This window comes from Scyliorhinus torazame, chromosome 28 (genome assembly GCF_047496885.1).
Source record: "Scyliorhinus torazame isolate Kashiwa2021f chromosome 28, sScyTor2.1, whole genome shotgun sequence".
Lineage (NCBI taxonomy): Eukaryota > Metazoa > Chordata > Chondrichthyes > Carcharhiniformes > Scyliorhinidae > Scyliorhinus > Scyliorhinus torazame.
In genome coordinates, this window is record NC_092734.1 from 6,669,204 (window position 1) to 6,692,945 (window position 23,742).

General features: G+C 45.0%; 1 protein-coding gene across 1 annotated transcript in view; it reads right to left on the bottom strand.

The window, feature by feature from the left end:
- Window positions 1-3,447: 3,447 nt before the first annotated feature.
- Window positions 3,448-23,742, bottom strand: part of col13a1 (collagen, type XIII, alpha 1) — a 140,568-nt gene continuing 120,273 nt past the window's right edge. The window contains exons 36-40 of the mRNA XM_072491402.1: window positions 19,382-19,435; window positions 12,186-12,221; window positions 9,810-9,896; window positions 4,963-5,001; window positions 3,448-3,606 (exon numbers count right to left, since the gene is read on the bottom strand). Of these exons, the coding sequence (XP_072347503.1) occupies window positions 3,604-3,606; window positions 4,963-5,001; window positions 9,810-9,896; window positions 12,186-12,221; window positions 19,382-19,435 (219 nt within the window). The 3' untranslated portion in view covers window positions 3,448-3,603. The remainder of the gene's footprint in view (window positions 3,607-4,962; window positions 5,002-9,809; window positions 9,897-12,185; window positions 12,222-19,381; window positions 19,436-23,742) is intronic.

Below are 23,742 nucleotides of genomic sequence, written 5' to 3' on the forward strand. Positions count from 1 at the left end.
CTGAAACTAGAAAACTTTCAGCGCTCCTGTCCTCCAATATTTGTTTGTGTCAAGCATTTTTTTGACGAGGAGTCATGGAAGGTTTCTCTGCAGCCATTTCAAATCATTCCCAGTGTTGGCCAACTTCATTACTTTTTAGCATTAAGCCATGGTGTCTGGCCCTGGCAGTGGTAAATACATCAGTTCAGAACTCTTGGAGGCAATCATTAGCAACGTCCGCACACACAGCACATGCCACACCAGGTGCAGAAACATGCATTTTATGTCCACAACATTTTTGTTCCAATTCAAACCCCCCAATCAGGACATCTGTTAGCTTCGCTGTCACTGAGCACAGACCTTTTTTTCTACTATTAACACATACTGCCATTTTACCCTTATACCACCATCAGCATCTTCTATAGCCCTTCATATTGTCATTAATGCTTCCTCCCTCTCATGACCTACACATCTTTGTTACAAACTCTCCTACCCCCACCTACTACTGACTTCTTACTCTGCTCCTCCTCTTCTTATACAGTATATATTCCATCATATTTTTCCCTCTCTTTCGCACTGGAGTCATACAAACTCGAAACGTTAACTCCGTTCCTCTCTTCACAGATGCTGTCCGACCTGCTGAGTTTTTACAGAATTTTCTGTTTTTCTTACAGGAACATGCAGATGGCTTTAGCCACTGCCCGGTTACAAATCCTGACTGATATACTTTGTTCAAGTGTGTACTTTATGTACAAAACAAAATCCATAACGTTTCAGCTTCCTGCTGACCCAATTGTGTGGTCTGTCCTGTCCAGTCTGTACAGTATTTACAGGATAATAATTACAATTAAACTAACAGGCCAAGGAGGCCTGGTGGCGCACTGGGTAGCTGCCCCAAGTCCAAGCCAGAAGCATCGAGTTCGAGTCCCACTCCAGGACTTGACGGCCACAGAAGGTGCGTACGTAACGCGGTCAAACAGATGGAGTTTCAACCTTCAAAATCCTTCCAAACGTGCCAATGGCTGGCGTTAAGAGCAGGAGAGACTCCTGGTCAACCACACTTGATGTGGAGTAGCCCCCCCCTTGAGCTATACGCCTCTGGCAACAGACTAGTGCCATATTCCGGGAATTACTAGCTATGGAAACCAGCGGAGGTCTGCCTTCATGAACCACTTTGTGTTGGAAGGGAAATGGAATTACAGGTCATGCAGTTGTGCAGAAGGCACTGAATGAACACGGGATACGATAATGGGAAAAATATGAGCTGCAGAAGGAAGTACTTCAAAACTAACCATTAGCTTGGAAATTGCTTTAGTGTATTTAACAGATTAACGTTCCTATGTCTGCAATTTATCACAGGTTTAGCCTGCTTTGAAATACATTTTAATTAAACTTGCTAATGTTTGTGATAAAACTGCAAAGAAATGCAAGACAAATACATTTATTTTATGCTAATATCACCATTGTAATTTCTGGAGTAAAACTAGTTACAGAGAAAAGCACACAGGATCCTTGGCTTTATTGATAAGAGGCACTAGGTACGAAAAACAAGGAGATTATGCTAAACCTTTATAAAACACGAGTAAGCTCCCAGCTCGAGTATTGTGCCCAATTCTGGGCATCACATTTCAGGAGGGATGTCACGGTGTTGGCGAGGATGCAGAAGAGATTTTCTAGATGGTACCAGGGATGTGAGAATTCAGTCATGTGGAGAGCAGTGTATTATGATTCCATTATAGCAAAAGTAAAATACCATTGATAGCACCATCTGTGTAGCCTAAAATTAGTTGATGCTGGGCCTGTTTTCCAGGCATAAACCAAACTCTAAAATGTCAATAATGGCCGACAGTGGGCATAATCCGCACCAGCATCTTGGCAAATGTATATTCTATGTAAACTTTAGATTTAGTATATTAAGTCAAGAAACTGTCAATAGTGTGAATGGAATTTCTCTGAATCATTAACATTAAAATCAAACACAAAGCCTCACATTTATTAAAGCTGTCATGGGTGAACATCTTCATTGGCGCCTTGAACAATCCCAACTATCTAAAAAAACAATTTCAGTGAGAGGGTGTCGGTGTTTGGCAGGAACAATTCTCCCCCAACGGTGCGATGTCCGCCGACTGGCGCCAAAGACGGCGCCAATCAGATGGGCATCGCGCCGGCCCAAAGGTGCGGAATGCTCCGCATCTTTGGCGGCCTAGCCCCAACATTGAGGGGCTAGGCCGACGCCGGAGGGATTTCCGCCCCGCCAGCTGGCGGAAATGGCGTTTGTTTCCCCGCCAGCTGGCGCGGAAATGCGGCGCATGCGCGGGAGCGTCAGCGGCCGCTGACAGTTTCCCAGCGCATGCGCGGGAGCGTCAGCGGCCGCTGTCGGTTTCCCGCGCATGCGCAGTGGGGAGAGTCTCTTCCGCCTCCGCCATGGTGGAGGCCGTAGCGGAGGCGGAAGGGAAAGAGTGCCCCCACGGCACAGGCCCGCCCGCGGATCGGTGGGCCCCGATCGCGGGCCAGGCCTCCGTGGGGGCACCACCCGGGGTCAGATCCCCCCGCGCCCCCCCCAGGACCCCGGAGCCCCCCCACGCCGCCTGGTCCTGCCGGTAAATACCAGGTTTGATTTACGCCGGCGGGACAGGCAATTTCTGGGCGGGACTTCGGCCCATCCGGGCCGGAGAATCCAGCGGGGGGTCCTGCCAACCGGCGCGGCCCGATTCCCGCCCCCGCCCAATCTCCGGGAGCGGAGACTTCGGCGGGGGCGGGATTCACGGCGGCCAACGGCCACTCTCCGACCCGGCGGGGGGTCGGAGAATGACGCCCCATATCACCCACAGTTTCATCACCTGAAACCTCACCGTTGAACTGTTGCCAAGTTGTTGTAGCTACGGGATTTATAGTAACCCTCAGATTTGTGTAACTCTGCTTTCCTGTGTCATTAACCATACCTAGTGTGAAAACGCTAAGACATTTTTATTTCTGTTATTCCTGGGCACAATCTGCGATTATCTGAAAAAGGTTCAGATATTCGGCGTCAACACATTCAAGAATTTAACAGGTTAAAATAAAAGTTCCTTGTACTTCTTTTAGGATTAAAACAAAACTGAATTTATCGGTCCCTTCTCAACTTCCATTAGCAGCAACTTGTGGTAAAGTAGTTGGATTGCTTTGCTTGCTCTTAAGGCACGAGGACTAGGATTGGTGCACACTTGTGCAACAAGTATTATATAAGTAAGAAGAGACAAATATAGCCACGACAGGGCTACATACATTTTGCAATTGGTGGCCTGGGGAATTGACTTCAAATAGCCAAGTCTGCAATGAAGTACTGCCTAATCCATATAATACAATAAGTTATAATGCAACAGTGTTTATATATATATATATCTATATATATTCTGCACAAATATCATGCAAATAATACTGCTGTATTATGCAACAAAATTAGTAGATGAATACACACAGGTACAAGGACAAGGTAGACAACACAAAATTTAATACAATTTATACAAAAATGTGAACTTATTAAAATATGCAATCGTCTTTAAAAAAGATAACTTTTATAATTGCAAAAAACTGTATAAAAATAAATATTCTATGTACACACTCCATTCTGAGGTTAGATCATCATCACTGCAAAAAGAACAAAGTAACCTCATGTTAGTTCAAACGTCAGCACTTTATCAAGCTATTGAAGAACAGGTCATTAACTAATTAGAGGGGGAATTGAATTTGATCGGTATTATGTTGCCAAATGTTGAGGAGTAAGAAGGCCAGTCTCACACATGAATCACTTTTATATTTTGCTATTAAAGTTGACTCAATTTGATCCCTTTTTAAATTTATGTGGCCCTTCCGACAGTATATCTTCACATCATTCAAACACAACTATTGCCTCCTCCCTCTTCACCAAAGCAATGTGCCCTGCTCCCCAGTCTAATCCAAACAAATTCCAAGTATTATTTTCAGGTTATCCTGTCTGGGCGCCTCAGTCAGAGAATAAAAATCAAAGTTTATGAATTATATTAGGCCATATAATTGTTATTGTGTTTTCCAGTTGCTCTTTGAAATGAATATGTTACCCTGCTTAAAACTAATGGGTTAACGTGTCCATTATCAAGGCAAAAAATAATTTCAGAAATATATGTCAAATATTTGCATTGTAATATCATGTAGCATAATTTCTAAAGTGATAATTGAAGTTTATATGACATAGATTATTTTTCACGTTGGAAATAAAGCTGATAAGCAGCAAATTCTGTATTATTTATATTTTTGTTTTTAAAATCTAGTGACTCAGTTTTAATGATGAAAGTATATTAATATTCATCAACTGTCATTGCCAAGGTTGCATTTTGCTCTACGATGGTGTTTAGAGTTTTTACTTCAACTTCTGTAATCCTAATTAAAGCACAATTTGCAAACATATGTATTTTGTTCTGCTGGTATTAATCCAGATTATACCATTCCATATTGTATGTGCATGTTCTGAAATTAACCGCATCTATTTTCAGGCTCGAGGGTGTTCACATTTTTCGGTTATTGCAGTAGGTTCTTTCAGACACGATGTCGGTCCAATGTGCAGTTAATAATTTATTCGCATTTTTCCAAGTGTGCAAACTTAATTTTAATTGCGAGGAATTTTAGAGTCCAATCTCAGGATTATATAGTAATTTATATTGATCCCTAGTGGAAAACATTCGGGAGCTGTAACACTCAAAAGTGCCACTGTTAAAGCCAGCACTCTATTCATGATTAGTAATGAACAAGTTGATCATAAAGAGAACATTGCAAAATCAAACTTCTGAAGCAATGCTACAGCTGTGGCTTCCAATAGTGGGCTTTCTTGTAGCATTTGATTAGTCGGGTATCTACTCGTGGTACAGGCTGAGCAATTACCACACTATAGTCAATTCAAAGACACATTGCATGCTACACATGAGCAAACTTAAGCTGTTCAGAATTTCAATTCATTTCGACTTTACTTACTTTATTCCAACAACCCTGTACTGGTAAACCATCTTCACCCTACAATTTGAAGCAGAGGTTTTTGTTAAAAAAACATACATTTTCCCACTTTTTAATCCATTTCTACCATTTAGTTCTCTCATTCACATGACCTTTTATGTCTCCTGTTCCCTCCCATCTTTCTCATTTCCCCTCGATCAATATTATGTGCGATGAGAAGTGTTTGTAGGAACTGCAGGGAAAAAAGGGCTGGTTCCAATGAGAAATAAAAGCCTCTGGTCTTGTAAGCATTCGACTGATACTTTTCTTATGTATTTCGGGTTGCTTGTCTGATCTAGTTTTCACTGCAATGACTTTGGTCTAATAGTTGACGGCGATTCCAATTAGCGCATATGTTTTGGAAAAGTTAAATGTTACGTTTGGTGTTGGGAGAGGAGATGCTATTTGTAGTTGTGGAAACTTAGTTCCACATTTGGAAATTTGTGCTGGATCACATGTCAAAATCTAAACAAAATCTTACGCTTTTATTGCTGAAAAACCTAACATCTTCTTGGGCAAGGCGAAACTTGAAAACAAAATCCTGAAAATTCACTTTGGCTTGTGAAGACAGTAGATTGAAAATTCCACCTATGTAAATCTAATATTATGAACTGTACTAATCCTGACTGGTTGATTCATAGGTGCCAACATGGAACTATAGTTCTTTTTCTAACCTGTTTCTCAGTCTCAATGCTTACCTCTCAAATCTCTGGTCCCCCAGATTTTGTCCAATATTTTTTCAAACAAAGGAGGAATAAATATGGCTTCAGATCATTTTTATAGCCACCTATCCTATGATCCTGCAAGGAGAATAATCTCTAACCTCAGTTAAAGCTTGCCATTATTCTACTCACGCTCTCTAATTAAGTAACGTGATGACACCCACAATCGCCAAACCTCGACGTTTTAAAGACATGGATTATGTTGCATCGCTATCCTTTTTCTTCCAACAAAATCAAGTTTTATTATCTCAGCCTTTGCTCGAGGCTTTCTATGCATTTTCAATCTCTGAATCACCTGTCACCTTCCTTCATTCAAACCGACAGCGTTTGCTCCTCCAGCTCTCAACTTCAGAGGCTTAAAAATAATCTGCTAGTATTCGAAATCCTCGTTAATGTGATTCATTTTGAATGAATTTGTGCCTTCGTGAAATCTCTTTTTTAAAAAGTAGAGAGGAGATCAAGGGCAGTTAATGGGAAATGCTGGAAATCTGGAGCCATTGCTAGGATTTCAATCTGTAACACAAAGTTGACTACATGGACATGGGTCTGTGCATTCAACTTCATAAACTGGAATGTCACATTTGATTTGATAACATGCTAGAAAAATAATCTGCAGTTAATTGTATTTATGCTTTACTCTAATGGAGCTCGATAGTAGATGGCTTTCTTCATGGCATTAACAGGACTGCTTGTAAAGCTATGTTGATTGGCCAGTGCCCTGTTTTTCCCTTGAGATTTACCCAGATGGATACACTAAATCCCAAACTCCATCCTGATAAAAAAGAACAAAACCAACTTTATTTCTGCTGGATGGTTTTCATTTAACTTTTTAAACTTTCATTCCATTTCACTTGAACCCTGGTCATTTTTATTGGAAGGGACAATAATCTTGACACTACTTATGGATGGTGGCAGGATTGGATGAATGTCTGTCACTTTGCTAGAACATTCCTCTGTCAGCCATTGTTCAAAATGGGTTAACATTACAACTGGGAACTCGAGGGAGGAGGTCATTTATTGTTCAAATGCCAACGTTACCAACTGCCGACACTCTCAAAACAAAGTAATTATCGTGGCAAAAGTTGGTTCAACGCCACGTGATGACCAAGTAAAAATCAATGGCAAGAGCCCTTTCGGAAAGCACACAAGATACGGTGAAGAAATGTTGCAGCATTGAAAAGGGAGACTTTCCCTCGACCACTCTGCCAGGAATCGTGAACCCAGTGACTGCTTTGCCAGTTTTCCGAGACAAAACTAGTGGATTACCTACCCCTGGTTGATGGTCTTTCTTTAATCATGCCAAGAAGGATTATTGTACCCCTTCGAGCACCAATTAAAAAGTACATTTATTTATGACTGTGCACAAGTTGTATGCAACATGCTGTTTTTAAAATAAACACAAGAACTATCAGCAAGCTTTAAAACTAATGCTCATGCATTGAACTACTCCCAGTATAAATGTTCCAGTAAACCCTTTTTCCAATTTAATAGTAATACTAAAAGAACAGGATCTGTACACTTCAAATATGTGCTAAATGAAATGTTATACATTTCAAATTGGATTCTTAGGCTACACTTCACAGTTAGCAGAATTTGATTTCTCAGAGACACACGAAAAAGATGAATTTATTTAGGCATAAATCTCATTTTGATATTAACCCATTGGTACTCTGTGGTAGTGCATTCAGGGCAGGGTTCGGGAAAGCGTCAGAGAAGGCAGGGTAGGAAGGAAGTGAGGGAATGTTAATTCTGAATCGGTTCCGAAAAGGGAAACAGGAGATCAATATGATAAATAAGGAAGGAGTCTGCGAGGACATTTGCTGCAGCCACATCCAATCAGTAAGGGAGGTTTGATGGCAGTGCCTGGTTTTTGATATAGCAAAGAAAAAGGCAGTAAAGTGAGAATAGTGAACTGTGGTGGAGGTTTGGGTTAGCATTGTTTAATTGTGAAAGGATGGAAGGGAATTACACTTATGTACAGCCTGTCAATACCTGAGGATGGTCAGAAGCCATTTATAGTCAATGACGTTCTTTTGCAGTGTAGCCATTGTTGCACTGCAGGGACCTCAGCAACTAATTTGGGCACAGCAAGCTCCCACAAACAGCAATCAGATCACAGATCAGTATTTAGGTGGCGGTTGAGGATTTAGCGATGTACGTGTGTGTGACTGAAAGATCTCACGAAAAGTCAACCAAATCAACTGTTTTTTTGTGGCTGTGGCATCACTGGAGAGGACCAGGTGCAGGGAGGAGGTTTTCTTCCATAAGGGACATTGGTTGAAACTACAGAGGCCAGCTTTCAATTCCATTATTCAATTATTAATTAAATTTAGCCCATGCAGCCCGTTGTGGGAATTGAACCCTTGCCCCCAGAGCATTAGCCTGGACCTCTAGATTATTTGTCCAGTGACATTGCCACTCCTCCACTGTCACTCCCTGGAGTGACATTGTATCACCATGGTGAAGATGGAAAGATCCATCTTCAGTATCATCCAGTCTGCAGAAGCCTCTCACAAAAGATATCGTACAATAATGCACATCTTACATTACAAACTTCCCACTGCAGCTATCCAACAGAAGTTTAATAATAGATGATTTTAACAGTAACCACTTAGAATCCCAACAGCAGGAGGCTATTCGGCCCATCAGGACTGCACCGATCCTCAGAAAGAGCACCCCACCTAGGCCCACCCCCCCACCCTATCCCCGTAACCCAGTAACCCCACTTACCCTTTACGACACAAAGCGATAATTTAGCATGGCCAATCCTGTACAATAACTTGTACATCTTTGGACTGTGGGAGGAAACCGGAGCTCCTGGAGGAAAGCCAGGCAGACACGGGGAGAACGTGCAGACTCCACACAGATAGTCACCCAAAGCTGGAATTGAACCCGGGACCCTGACACGGAGGCAGCAGTGCTAACCACTGTGCCAACCCAATGTCATTGACATTGATTAGAAATATGTCTTTTCAGGTGTGAAATGCAGCAATCTCACAATCAGTGAGTATAATTACTGGCAGGTCTAATTGTGAAAGGCAACTCTATATTTGTTTCTTCTGATGTAAGTTAGTTTTGATAGGTATGTATTTTGTCTACAATTTGTGCTCCTCGTGTGTTATTTGGGAAAGCAGATATTGATTTAAATTGCAGCAAAGACATTTGAAATTGCCTTTGCCAATGTGAGCAATATTTTATATAAAGTGTTTCCGTACATGTGGAAAATTCATAATGGCAACGAACAACTCGATCGAGAAAATCGGAATGTTAGTAAGCAGATTTGTTACTGGTTGTGAAGAAGTTTGGATGGCTATGTAGGAATAGAGCTGTACTTTATGCAGATTGCATTTGGAGTTATTAGGTCACTCGCATGCATGAAGATGGATCACAATGATCAACATGCAGGAAGGGAAGGGAGATACACCATACCAATGAGCAAGGGGCATCTAGCCCATCCAGGCCAGGAAGGCCCGGTTCACCTTTCTCTCCTTTGAAGCCTCGGAATCCCTGTTTACAAAATGAACTGACTTGGTTAATACAAAAGCATCTTGAATTGACTTTCACAAAGATGGAGAAAGGAGGGAGGACTTCGAAGTAGACAAGTTAACGTGCAACAAGGAATTAGAAAGTGACTTGGTCCAGTGCGGCTTATTCTCTTTGGTGCCCATTGAGCATCACAAATAACTCTCACCCTCACGCTCAGAGGGAAATGCAAAGGTTTGAAACACTTTGATTGTTGGAGATGAAGATGCACAGCCAAGGCAAGCAAAGGAACTCCAGCTGATTTTGGTCACTGGAGTATAAGCAAAACTTTGGTAAGTGAAGCCTACATCAGCAGGCATGGCTCCGAACTTCTCCAGAGCCACACTTTGCATTTGTCTGTGTAGCTCCTGTGGCAATGTGGACCCACAGAGCAGTACTGCATTGTCAGTGGGTAGAGGCTGGACCTAAGTGGGGGCGAGGTGATTCCACATCTTGTGTAAAAGTAGTCTTCAGGTCTGCCACGACGGAGTCCATTTTAGTGGAACCTTTGGACTTACTTTCTTGTTCCTCCCTTATTTTTCCATTACAACATCCGACATTTTCAATGACATCACAAGAACATACCAATGGACAAGGTGCATCTAATCCGGGCACGCCTTGGTCTCCCTCATCCCCCTTTGGCCCTTTAGAACCTCTCTTTCCCTTCTCCCCCTGCAAACAATATTTTTATTAGTCAAGGAACTTTAGCAAAAAAGGGGGGGAAAAGTTGAAGTCACATTTGCCATTTATTATACTGAATATAAAGAAAACTATTGCACGGGACTGAATAAATTGTTAGGAAGTTTAAGCCTTAATGTAAACTCCAGTATCATCTACATTTTTCACAGGAATGATAATGAAGATATGCCTGCACTTAAACACTGGAGTTGTGTCTGGTGACAGACTGTCGCTTAAACAAGCAGAGTCGACAAAAGGCTTATATTCTACACAATGTGTCAGTGCTTCAGAGGACTAGCCTGCTTTTTTCTTTTTTTTTAAAAATTCATCGCACTTCTTTTTCACAAATTATATTTGAAGCAAAAATAGTTTTCCTTCAAAAAGGTTTAAAGATCTGAGTGCACAGTTAAAAAAAATCAGTTCCCTGTTCTCAATTATTTTGACCTTTAAAAAGTTACAGTGGCCACTTCACTAAAGCTTACAATCTTCTTCTAAACATCAAAATGAATTGCATAATGAATGCAATAAACATTATGGGAAGCAGGGAGGCTTGCAGATCGAGTAGAAAAGGAATAGCTCACACATTAGGATCATTGTCAGGGAGAGAAGGTGGTGCTGTTTGAGTAAAGAGCAAGGATGCTAATCTGGGATTAATGCAGACTAGAAGGAAGGGATGAAGGGGGCAAGGCAGACCTGTCGGAAGGAAGAAGAACACAGGAGAAAATGCAAAGCAAAAAGGAAACAGCACCGCATCATTTAAACATCTGCAAAAAAAATGATACACACACTAATCCTAGCAATATTTAGATCTGCATTTCTGCAGGAATTAAATTAGTTTACTTGCTTAAAAAAATCAAAGATCAATATATATCAATTTTACAATTTGAGTAAAAGATTTTTTTTGTTAAAATCAACCAGACATTTTACAAAGTTAAATCAATCTTTTTAATAAGTGCAAGTTGTACTTCCAGAGTTAGGCATATTACTTATGATCAATTATTATATTGCACTCTATAAACAACTAATTGAAATCAGCATTGCTGTCTGATTTATTCACAACACATTGAGGGCTATATTTTCCTCTGTTTTTCAAATATCAAGTGCCAAGTGCCTTTTTCCAAAGATATTAAAAAACTGCAATCTAAGGGGCACTGTGTGTAAACCTGGTTCAGACAGTTTTGTGCTACTATTTTGTTAGTTAAAATAGCAAAAAGTGGCCAGTCATGATTCTTTTAACTCTCCGGAAGCAGCTAATGTGCTCTGCTTGCGTGAATGGTCCAAAATCTGTCTATGTACATAATTCAATATCGAGAAGTACCCAGTGGACTAGACTCCGAACAGAACCTGGCTCGTGATTGTGCAAGCCAAGGAATCTGGCTTGCCCTTTTTCCGGCTTCGTTCCTGTTTAGCAATGCTCCAGTCCAGGCTTTCAGCCTCTCCCAGTTTGCCTTTATATGTTTGACAGTGTGAGTCGATATACCTGCTGAATACACAGTTGATCATTCATAATTCAGCATTTAGATGGATAAGTACGATTATCTACTGATAATGTCTCATCTTGAAGGGGCTTTACCTCAATAAGGCCTGAGAATTAAATAATCCTGTGGTCTGGAATGTAGGCCGGTGAGTGAGTTTCATCTATCTCCTGAATCATACAGCGGCTTCTCTGGCTGCTTTGAAGACCCCTTGAGTAAATGTTGAGGGTCAATAGTGATCTTCATTATGCTGTGCAGATGGGAAACTAGCCTCCAGGATTTTGTAAACCAAGAGCCCCCCCAACTTAGTCATTGTCTCTCTACAAACTCTAAGCCTCACCATCCAGGTTGCCTTCCATTCTCACAACATCTGGGTAATGTGTCCTGCAAATTATGGCCGCTTCATTCTGAAACCTCTCTTCTCCTGTCAGACTGAGACACTCGGCAATGGCCACCACACACATTCTGTATTGTTCACAAGTCCGAGTAATCTTCCAGAGTTCAAGGCTCACTATTCAGCCCATTATCTAAATGCAATTCTGTCAAGCCTTGTTGACTGACCTGCCCTAGATAAGCTCGAAAGGTTTCTTCCCTAATCATTTCCACTGTGAATATTTTAGCAGAAAGCAGATGGCCTCCTATAGTTTGTTTAACACCCTGCTCCTCTTGCACAGATTTCTGCTTTCTATCAAAAGTAATACCCAGAGGAAAATACAGCCCCGAGATTTAACCTTAACTTGGAAGATATCATGCAAATGAAAGTGATTGTAGAATGAAGTGAGACATGCAGGTGACCAATCGTTCTTACCCGACTTCCCTTTTCACCCTTTGGTCCCAGTGAACCCTGCAAAAGACAACATTGGTGTGGTTTCTGATTTGGTTACTATGATCTAATTGCTTAGAGCTGATCTGATGAAGGGTCATGACTCGAAATGTTGAAGATTTCTCTCTTTGCAGATATTGCTGTTGAGTATTTCCAGCATTTTCTGTTTTCGTTTCACGATTCCAGCATCTGCAGTATTTTGCTCTTTGTGACCAGCACCAACTTGGCCGAGGTGGCCAAGACGACATTTGCCCTGGATTCATCCTTTCTGAAGTCTAAGTTCAGTGGAGGGCACGGAAGGGATTTGCACTGGGGGCTGGGCCAGCTGAACACACACAATCTTGCACGAATCAGCACTGGGTGTAGGCAGGAAGCTGCCGTCTTTGCTGTAACCTCACGGGGTTGAAGGTGCAGGTGCCATACTAGTGCCAAAGGAACTATCCCATCCACCTCTTCCAGCCTTCGCCTGCCTCCCGTTTCCAGCTTTGATATCAGCACGCAATATGAGCAAAGTAATGTGCAGTCTCCAAGACGGCAAGAAGCAGCATCTGCTGACCTCAAATTCATGCAGGAAACAAAGTTTGCCAGTCAGAAAACTGAAGGCTCTAATTTCCTGCTGGCACGTGTGATGAATGTAGGAATTTGAGATGTATTGTATTTTGGTATTTGGTGCAGTAAGGGTTAAAGTTCTGGGTTATTGTGTGTTTGGCTGCTGAAATCATATTTTAAAAGATTCTTAGGTTGAGAGACAATAAGGCTTTGGGAGCCAGAGGTGCAATTATCCATCGTAAAATGTTTGGCTAATGCAATTTTGTTTTGATTAAGGGAATTCCCTGGGGAGTTAATTAGTTTTCAGCTTGGTGAGATCATAGATAATCATAGAATTTACAGTGCAGAAGGAGGCCATTCGGTCCATCGAGTCTGCACCGGCCCTTGGAAAGAGTGCGCTACTTAAACCTATGCCTCCACCCTATCCCACTATCCCTGTAACCCAGTAACCTCACCCAACCTCTTTAGACACTGAGGGGCAATTTAGCATGGCCAATCCACCTTACCAGCGCATCTTTCGGCTGTGGGAGGAAACCAGAACACCCGGAGGAAACCCACGCAGACATGGGGAGAAAGTGCAAACTCCACACAGTCACCTGAGGCCAAAATTGAACCCGGGACCCTGGTGCTCTGAGGCAGTAGTACTAACCACTGTGTCGCCCAAAAGTAAAGTTGCCATAGTCCCAGATGACCATAGTTTGCTTTCCTCTTTTGAAGGGGAGAGCGGACTCGTGGTGGTTTAACCTGAGGATCGCCACACCTCAGGCGAGGGGAAAAGTTGAGAAAGCAGGGCCTTCATGAATAACCTCACCAGTACAGGGATTGAACCCACATTGCTGGCCTCGCTGGCCTCACTCTGCATCACAAACCAGCTTTCCAGCCAACTGAGCTAAACCCGCCCCCAATGGCATTGCTGGGTAGAGCAATTTTCAGTTCAATTCTGATCTGGTTGAAGCGGAGACCATAAGTAAGGCAGCTTGATCTCACTGTAGGTTGGTTGAAAGACATTAACAATATTTAAAGCAGTTCTCACTTGTCTGAGAACAAAGGGGAGCTGAAACAAGCCAGTTGAAAAGACCTTTTGAAGACATACAGCCAGAGTTTCTGCATGGGTCTGTCAGGAGTCAGATCTTTCCTGTAAAGCAGAGTCAAAAGATCTACTCCCAAGCCCAGTTCTTGTGTTCCAACAAATAACTATTCTGTCTAATTCAATCTTTCAGCTCTCACTCTGTAGCCCTGTTGGTAACAGCATCTCAAGCACAAATCAGGTGTTCTTAAGGAGATCAGAGGTTATGGGGAGATGGCAAAAAAATGGCACTGTCACCACAATGTCACACTGTCGCCGCAACATCACACTGTCGCTACAATGTCACACTGTCTCCACGACACGACGCTGTCGCCGCGACATCACGCTGTCGCCCCAACGCTATGCTGTCACGACACCACGCTGTCACCACGATGCCACACTGTCGCCCCGACACCACGACGTCAAGCTGTCGCTACGTCCCGCTTTTGCTACGACGCCACACTGTCGCTATGACGCCACACCGTTCACACTTTTGCCACAATGCCACACTGTCACCACAACGTTGCCACAATGTCACACTGTCGCCACAACGTCACACTGTCGCCACAACGTTGCCACAATGTCACAGTGTCGCCACACCGTCACACTGTTACCACAACGCCACACAGTCGCTACAACACCACACTGTTGCCACAACATCACACTGTCACCACAACGTCACACTGTTACCACAACGCCACACAGTCGCTACAATGCCACACTGTTGCCACAACATCACACTGTCGCCACAACATCACACTGTCGCCACAACATCACACTGTCACCACAACATCACACTGTTGCCACAACGCCACACTGTTGCCATAACGCCACACAGTCGCTACAACGCCACACAGTCGCTACAATGCCACACTGTTGCCACAACATCACACTGTCACCACAACGTCACAGTCCCTACAACGTCACACCGTTCACACTGTCGCTACAATGTCACACTGTCACCACAACGCCACACTGTCGCTACGTCACATTGCTCACACTGTTGCTATAACGTCACACTGTTCACACGACCACCACAACGCCACACAGTCGCTACAATGTCAACACTGTCACAACGTCACTGTTCACACTGTCGCTACAACGTCACACTATTCACACTATCGCTACAACATCACACTGTTCACACTGTCGCTACAATGTCACAATGTTGCCACAACGTCACACTGTCGCCACAACGTCAGACTGTCGCTACAACGTCGCACTGCTCACACTGTCGCTACATCACACTGTTCACACTGTCGCTACGTCACTGTTCACACTATCGATACAATGTCACACTGTCGCCACAACATCACACTGTCGCTACAACGTCACACTGTCGCTACAACGTCACTGTTCACACTGTCGCTACAACATCACACTGTTCACACTGTCACTACAATGTCACACTGTTGCCATAACATCACACTGTCGCTACGTCACACTGTCGCTACAACGTCACTTTTCACACTGTCGCTACAATGTCACACTGCCGCCACAACATCACACTGTCGCTACAACGTCACACTGTCGCTACAACGTCACACTGTTGCCACAAAACACTGTTGCCACAACGTCACACTGTTCACTGTCACCACAGTATCACTCTGTCACCACAACGTCACACTGTTACCACAATGCCACACTGTTGCTACAACGTCACACTGTCACCACAACGTCACACTGTCACCACAATGCCACACTGTTGCTACAACGTCACACTGTTAACCACAACGTCACACTGTTACCACAACATCACACTGTCACCACAACGTCACACTGTTACAACACCACACTGTTACCACAACGCCACACAGTCGCTACAATGCCACACTGTTACCACAACATCACACTGTCACCACAATGTCACACTGTTACCACGTCACACTGTTGCCACAATGCCACACAGTCGCTACAATGCCACACTGTCACCACAATGTCACACTGTTACCACAACACCACACTATTACCACAACGCCACACAGTTGCTACAACGCCACGCAGTCGCTACAACGCCACACCGTTACCACAACATCACACTGTCACCACAATGTCACACTGTTACCACGTCACACTGTTGCCACAATGACACACTGTTGCCAAAATGCCACAGTCGCTATAACGCCACACAGTCTCTACAACGCCACACTGTTGCCACAACATCACACTGTCACCACAACGTCACAGTCCCTACAACGTCACACCGTTCACACTGTTGCTACAATGTCACACTGTCACCACAACGCCACTGTCGCTATATCACACTGTCGCTACAATGTCGCCACAACGTCGCACTGTCGCCACAACGTCAGACTGTCGCTACAACGTCGCACTGTTCACACTGTCGCTACATCACACTGTTCACACTGTCGCTACAACGTCACTGTTCACAATGTCGCTACGTCATACTGTCGCTACAATGTCACACTGTCACCACAACATCACTGTCGCTACAATGTCACACTGTCGCCACAAAACACTGTTGCCACAACGTCACACTGTTCACTGTCACCACAGCATCACACTGTCAACACAATGCCACACTGTTGCCACAACGGCACATTGTCACCTCAACGTCACACTGTCACCACAACGTCACACTGTTCACACTGTTACCACAGCATCACACTGTCACAATGTCACACTGTCATTACAATGTCACACTGTTACCACAACGTCACACTGTTACCACAACGTCACACTGTCGCTACAACGTCACACTGTCGTTACAACATCACACTGTTACCACAATGTCACACTGTCGCCACAACGTCACACTGTCGTTACAACGTCACACTGTTACCACAACGTCACACTGTTACCACAACGTCACACTGTTACCACAGCATCACAGTCACAACGTCACACTGTCGCTACAACGTCACTCTGTTACCATAACGTCACACTGTTACCACAGCATCACAGTCACAACGTCACACTGTCGCTACAACGTCACTCTGTCGTTACAACATCACACTGTTACCACAATGTCACACTGTCACTACAACGTCACTCTGTCGTTACAACATCACACTGTTACCACAATGTCACACTGTCGCTACAACGTCACTCTGTCGTTACAACATCACACTGTTACCACAATGTCACACTGTTACTACAACGTCACACTGTTCACACTGTCGCTACAATGTCACACTGTCGCCATAACATCACACTGTCGCTACAACGTCACACTGTCGCTACAACGTCACTGTTCACACTGTCGCTACAATGTCACACTGTCGCCACAACATCACACTGTCGCTACAACGTCACACTGTCGCTACAACGTCACACTGTCGCCACAAAACACTGTTGCCACAACGTCACACTGTTCACTGTCACCACAGTATCACACTGTCACCACAACGTCACACTGTTACCACAATGCCACACTGTTGCTACAACGTCACACTGTCACCACAACGTCACACTGTCACCACAATGCCACACTGTTGCTACAACGTCACACTGTTACCACAACGTCACACTGTTACCACAACATCACACTGTCACCACAACGTCACACTGTTACCACAACACCACACTGTTACCACAACGCCACACAGTCGCTACAATGCCACACTGTTACCACAACATCACACTGTCACCACAATGTCACACTGTTACCACGTCACACTGTTGCCACAATGCCACACAGTCGCTACAATGCCACACTGTCACCACAACGTCACACTGTTACCACAACACCACACTGTTACCACAACGCCACACAGTTGCTACAATGCCACACAGTCGCTACAACGCCACACTGTTACCACAACATCACACTGTCACCACAATGTCACACTGTTACCACGTCACACTGTTGCCACAACGACACACTGTTGCCAAAATGCCACAGTCGCTACAACGCCACACAGTCGCTACAACGCCACACTGTTGCCACAACATCACACTGTCACCACAACGTCACAGTCCCTACAACGTCACACCGTTCACACTGTTGCTACAATGTCACACTGTCACCACAACGCCACTGTCGCTACATCACACTGTCGCTACAATGTCGCCACAACGTCGCACTGTTGCCACAACGTCAGACTGTCACTACAACGTCGCACTGATCACACTGTCGCTACATCACACTGTTCACACTGTCGCTACAACGTCACTGTTCACAATGTCGCTACGTCATACTGTCGCTACAATGTCACACTGTCACCACAACATCACTGTCGCTACAATGTCACACTGTCGCCACAAAACACTGTTGCCACAACGTCACACTGTTCACTGTCACCACAGCATCACACTGTCACCACAACGGCACACTGTCACCACAACGTCACACTGTCACCACAACGTCACACTGTTCACACTGTTACCACAGCATCACACTGTCACAACGTCACACTGTCGTTACAACGTCACACTGTTACCACAACGTCACACTGTTCACACTGTTACCACAGCATCACACTGTCACAACGTCACACTGTCGTTACAACGTCACACTGTTACCACAACGTCACACTGTTACCACAACGTCACACTGCCGCTACAACGTCACACTGTCGTTACAACATCACACTGTTACCACAATGTCACACTGTCGCCCCAACGTCACACTGTCGCCACAACGTCACACTGTCGTTACAACGTCACACTGTTATCACAACGTCACACTGTTCACACTGTTACCACAGCATCACACTGTCACAACGTCACACTGTCGTTACAACGTCACACTGTTACCACAACGTCACACTGTTACCACAACGTCACACTGTCGCTACAACGTCACACTGTCGTTACATCACACTGTTACCACAATGTCACACTGTCGCCACAACGTCACACTGTCGTTACAACATCACACTGTTACCACAACGTCACACTGTTACCACAACGTCACACTGTCGTTACAACGTCACACTGTTACCACAACGTCACACTGTTACCACAACATCACAGTCACAACGTCACACTGTCGCTACAACGTCACTCTGTCGTTACAACGTCACACTGTTACCACAACGTCACACTGTCGCTACAACGTCACACTGTCTTGATTTGTAACGAAATGGCCCACAATGCCCAAGTTACAGGTGTATCTAGGGTTTGCCCAAAGATGTGCTCGTCCTATACTTTGTTATTGGTATATTCTGGCAGGGATGTAAAGGCAAGAAAATTACTTCCGGACTGGGATAAAATAAATAAATAAATATAAAGTAAAATAATGAATTTCAGAACCGGGGGGTTGGGGGATTGTCTTCAACTCACTGAGTATGGTAAACACAGAACCCAACACCAAATAGCTTTCAGTTTGCTCCACCTGTCTGGTACGGAACTGTGCACCTTACTGAAATTCACACCTATCTCCCCGTGGATTCCAGTCTCATCTGGAAGAATAAACAGTACTTGCAACACATGACAAAAACTAAATCTAACTTCAATCCAACACACACGGTGAGAGTAAGGAGTGTTTGGGTGAGGATTTCCAACCAGCACAATTTTACACCTTAGTGGCATCAACCACACACACTCCATTCTCACTGACTATGTTAGTCTCAAAGCACAAAATATTAACCAGCTTCCTTACAGGTAATCCCCGTGGTCCAATTGGCCCGGCATATCCAGGATCTCCTTTATCCCCCTGAAACAAATACCAACACAGTTAGATAAATATTGCAAACAGATCAATTTAAACAATGATTTTGCTCAATACATTATTGGTGCTAAACCCGTTATTAAAGTCACAATGAGTGTAAAAATACCAATGGCTCTGCTGCCTCATTTGGAAGAAGGCAGGATGCATTTTGCAGCAGTACAAACATATCTGCATTCCCAATTACAAGATACACGCATTTCATTAACAAATAAACATTTTAGCTCCGAAATGGCTCAATTGATAAATGGAATAATATAAATGGAACCGAGACAGATTGAGCAGAACCACGTGACCTTTCTCCTCTCTTTGTGCAGTGATGTGGCAGTGGTTTATGTGCCAGGAATAGGTAAAGGAAAAAGTATGCCAGAGTTTCCATTCAAAATCATTATTCAATGGTTCTTGCTAGAAAGTAAGTGAGCAAATGAGTGTGCGTGTTTTGAGTGTGTAAATGTACACATTTATGTGTGTGATGGTCTCCGCAAAGAAATTCCACTTTGACATATTGTCGTTAGTTTTAACGTAATCCATTTATTGGGATTTGGAGCAACTCTAGTTTTACACTCTTGCCTGATTTCACTCTCCACTGTAGCTAATAATAGTAATCTTTTATTGTCACAATTTGGCTTACATTGCAATGAAGTTGCTGCGAAAAGCCCCTAGTCGCTATATTCCAGCGCCTGTTCGGGTACACGGAGGGAGAATTCAGAATGTCCAAATGACCTAAAAAGCACGTCTTTCAGGACTGTGGGAGGAAACCAGAGCACCCGGAGGAAACCCACACAGAAACGGGGAGAACGTGCAGACTCCCCACAGACAATGACCCAAGCCGGGAATCGAACCTGGGACCCTGGCACTCTGAAGCCATAGTGCTAACCACTGTGTTACCGTGGACTGGGATGCTGCAGGTTTCCTGTCCAGTGTGTGCGTTTACAATGACCCCTTGTCTCAGCTCATGTCAAGGATGGTCAGTTAGATTTGGGTCAGTGAAGTTGCCAGGTATGTAGAACTCTATCCCAGCCGACGTTTACATCTTCAGAAAGACAGTAAACGTGGGAAGGGAAGTGCAGAGCAGCAACTGCACAAAGACAGTTCATAGAATCCCTACAGTGCAGAAGGAGACCATTCGGCCCATTGAGTCAGCACCAACCCTCTGAAAGAGCACCCTACCTAGGCTGCATCCCCCACCTAACTTGCACATCTCTGGAGACTAAGGGGCAATTTAGCATGGAAAATCCACCTATCACACACATCTTTGGACTGTGGGAAGAAACCGGAGCCCCTGGAGGAAACACATGCAGACACGGGGAGAACGTGCAAACTCCACACAGACAGTGACCAGAGGCTGGAATTGGACCCAGGTCCTTGGTGCTGTGAAGCAGCAGTGCTAACCATTGTGCCACCGTGCAAGTTGGTTAAAAAACATATACATATAGCACTGGAAAAGATGAAAATAACTTTAACCAGTTGTATCCAACTTTCAGCAAAACTTCAGAACTTTTAAAACTGTAATTATATCTTTCTTAACTATCACAATTGTGCTTTAAAAAACAGTGGGGAATGAATGGTGAATATTAGGCAAAATGTTGATTTAAATTCCCACAGATCTTTGTACCAAAAACTCCCTTGGCATGTGTTATCAGTCAGGTTGGTTGATGATTGCATGATGCTGAAATTGGCGACAGTGAACCGGGCAACTGTCTTCTGTGTCCCCAGTTAAATATTCATAATGTGAAATTACACAGGATACTTCCTTCTTTCCAAACTCTACAATCCCATGCCCATCCCCTCCGCGAAACCTGTTACCGGATTCCTTCACCCACTCTTATCAACTCACCCCTGACTCAACTCCAGACCCAATGTTCAGCTTCTTTCAGGTACAGTACTGTCACCCCATTTCCCAAAATCCCTGGGTATCACCTCATTATTGAAAAAAAACTGTTGATAATATTCACTCAACATGATGACCATCTCGCTCACTCCCAAAGTTCAAATTCCTTCAAACCCCAAATCTAGTCAGTTACTAAGCCTGCCTGCTTCGACCACGGAAATATTATTCATCACCCACTCTTATTGCTGTATAACAGCTCAATGCGATCACCATCACACCAAGCAAAGCCACACAGAACAGAAAAAGCTCAAGGACCTCACAAAGATGGCCAAGGTAAGTCAAGTATCTGGTACTGATATACATCCCCTAGCACCCACACAGCTGCAGTCTCTTCCTTGTCCATTATCCACTCGCTCATGGCCAAGTGCAGGTAACATCTCCACACACTCAAAACCATCCTCAACTCATATCACTAATGTTTTTGACAGTCTTTAAGAACACATCAACCCAGAGTTTTTGCTGATTTCCCCCAGAGCAATTCGACTGATTGACCAAAGCCGTGTAATAGATTGAGGAAATTTTGGTGCAAATTAAATGGAATTTAATTTCCGTGATCTTTTTTACTGGTTTAAAAACATTGCACTGGAAGTGGTCCAGCCCACATATTGAACTAATTAGCTTGGTGACTTTCTGTCATTTGTGGCCAATTCAGGAGGATTTTCAAACTGAACCAATCGTTTGTTATCGCAAAGGCACTAAATAGAACCTGTTAAAAGATTTTAAATATTAAAGAATGCTTTACTAATGAAGCGACTAAATGGTTCAGTATACTTCTTTTGGTCATTTTCAGGTATTTAAAATTAGGTTACTCACAGGCAGAGGACTAGAATTTCTTCAAAACTTATTTTTTGGGGCCGTAAGCCAATTTCCAAAATGTATACATCAAACTGCACCAAGCTCCCAATCTTAAACACATCGAAGAATATTTTCCTGAAGCAATTACATCCTATCGCGCTGATTTTGCTGCTTCATGTACAATTTGACATTTGTGACGATGTAAATGAGCTTGAGCAGAAACTTCAGCAATAACTTCTTTGGAAACCATTGCAATTCCAGCTGCAATTTCCACCCAGGTTGCTGATTGGGATGGTCCCAACGTACGGCCACAGGCTGGACGCAGCCTCAAAGTCCCTCCACACGGCCCGTGGAGCCCGTTTTCAAAATGCCGGTCAAACTAGCGAGTCTATCAGCAGCAAATGTGGGAAAGAAACAATCTTCGAGTGGAGCAGCAGCGAACACCAGTAATGATGCGTTTAGGGCCTGGGGATTGTGGCCAGGGAGCAAAGGTGCCCCGGAGTGTGGCTCAGGCGAGTTCGAGCCCAGGTGGGCTGGTGCAGAGCTCAGGTGAGTTTGAGGGGAGCCCAGGCGAGTTCGAGGGGGGCCCCAGGCGAGTTCAAGGGGGGGCCCAGGCGAGTTCAAGGGGGGGCCCAGGCGAGTTCAAGGGGGGCCCAGGCAAGTTTGCGTGGGGCCCAGGTGAGTTTGAGTGGGGCCCAGGTGAGTTTGAGCTGGGGCCCGGGTGAGTTCGAGCTGGGGCCCGGGTGAGTTCGAGCTGGGGCCCGGGTGAGTTCGAGCTGGGGCCCGGGTGAGTTCGAGCTGGGGCCTGGGTGAGTTCGAGCTGGGGCCTGGGTGAGTTCGAGCTGGGGCCTGGGTGAGTTCGAGCTGGGGCCTGGGTGAGCTCGAGCTGGGGCCTGGGTGAGTTCGCGCTGGGGCCTGGGTGAGTTCGAGCTGGGGCCTGCGTGAGCTCGAGCTGGGGCCTGGGTGAGTTCGAGCTGGGGCCTGGGTGAGCTCGAGCTGGGGCCTGGGTGAGTTCGAGCTGGGGCCTGGGTGAGCTCGAGCTGAGGCCTGGGTGAGTTCGAGCTGGGGCCTGGGTGAGCTCGAGCTGGGGCCTGGGTGAGTTCGAGCTGGGGACTGCGTGAGCTCGAGCTGGGGCCCAAGTTAGCTCGAGTTGGGGCCTGGGTGAGCTCAAGCTGGGGCCTGGGTGAGTTCGAGCTGGGGCCTGGGTGAGTTCGAGCTGGGGCCTGGGTGAGCTCGAGCTGGGGCCCGAGTTAGCTCGAGTTGGGGCCGAGGTGAGTTCGAGCTGGGGCCTGGGTGAGTTCGAGCTGGGGCCTGGGTGAGCTCGAGCTGGGGCCCCGAGTTAGCTCGAGCTGGGGCCTGGGTGAGTTCGAGCTGGGGTCCGGGTGAGCTCGAGCTGGGGCCTGGGTGAGTTCGAGCTGGGGCCTGGGTGAGCTCGAGCTGGGGCCCGAGTTAGCTCGAGCTGGGGCCCGAGTTAGCTCGAGCTGGGGCCTGGGTGAGTTCGAGCTGGGGCCTGGGTGAGTTCGAGCTGGGGCCCGAGTTAGCTCGAGCTGGGGCCTGGGTGAGTTCGAGCTGGGGCCTGGGTGAGTTCGAGCTGGGGCCTGGGTGAGCT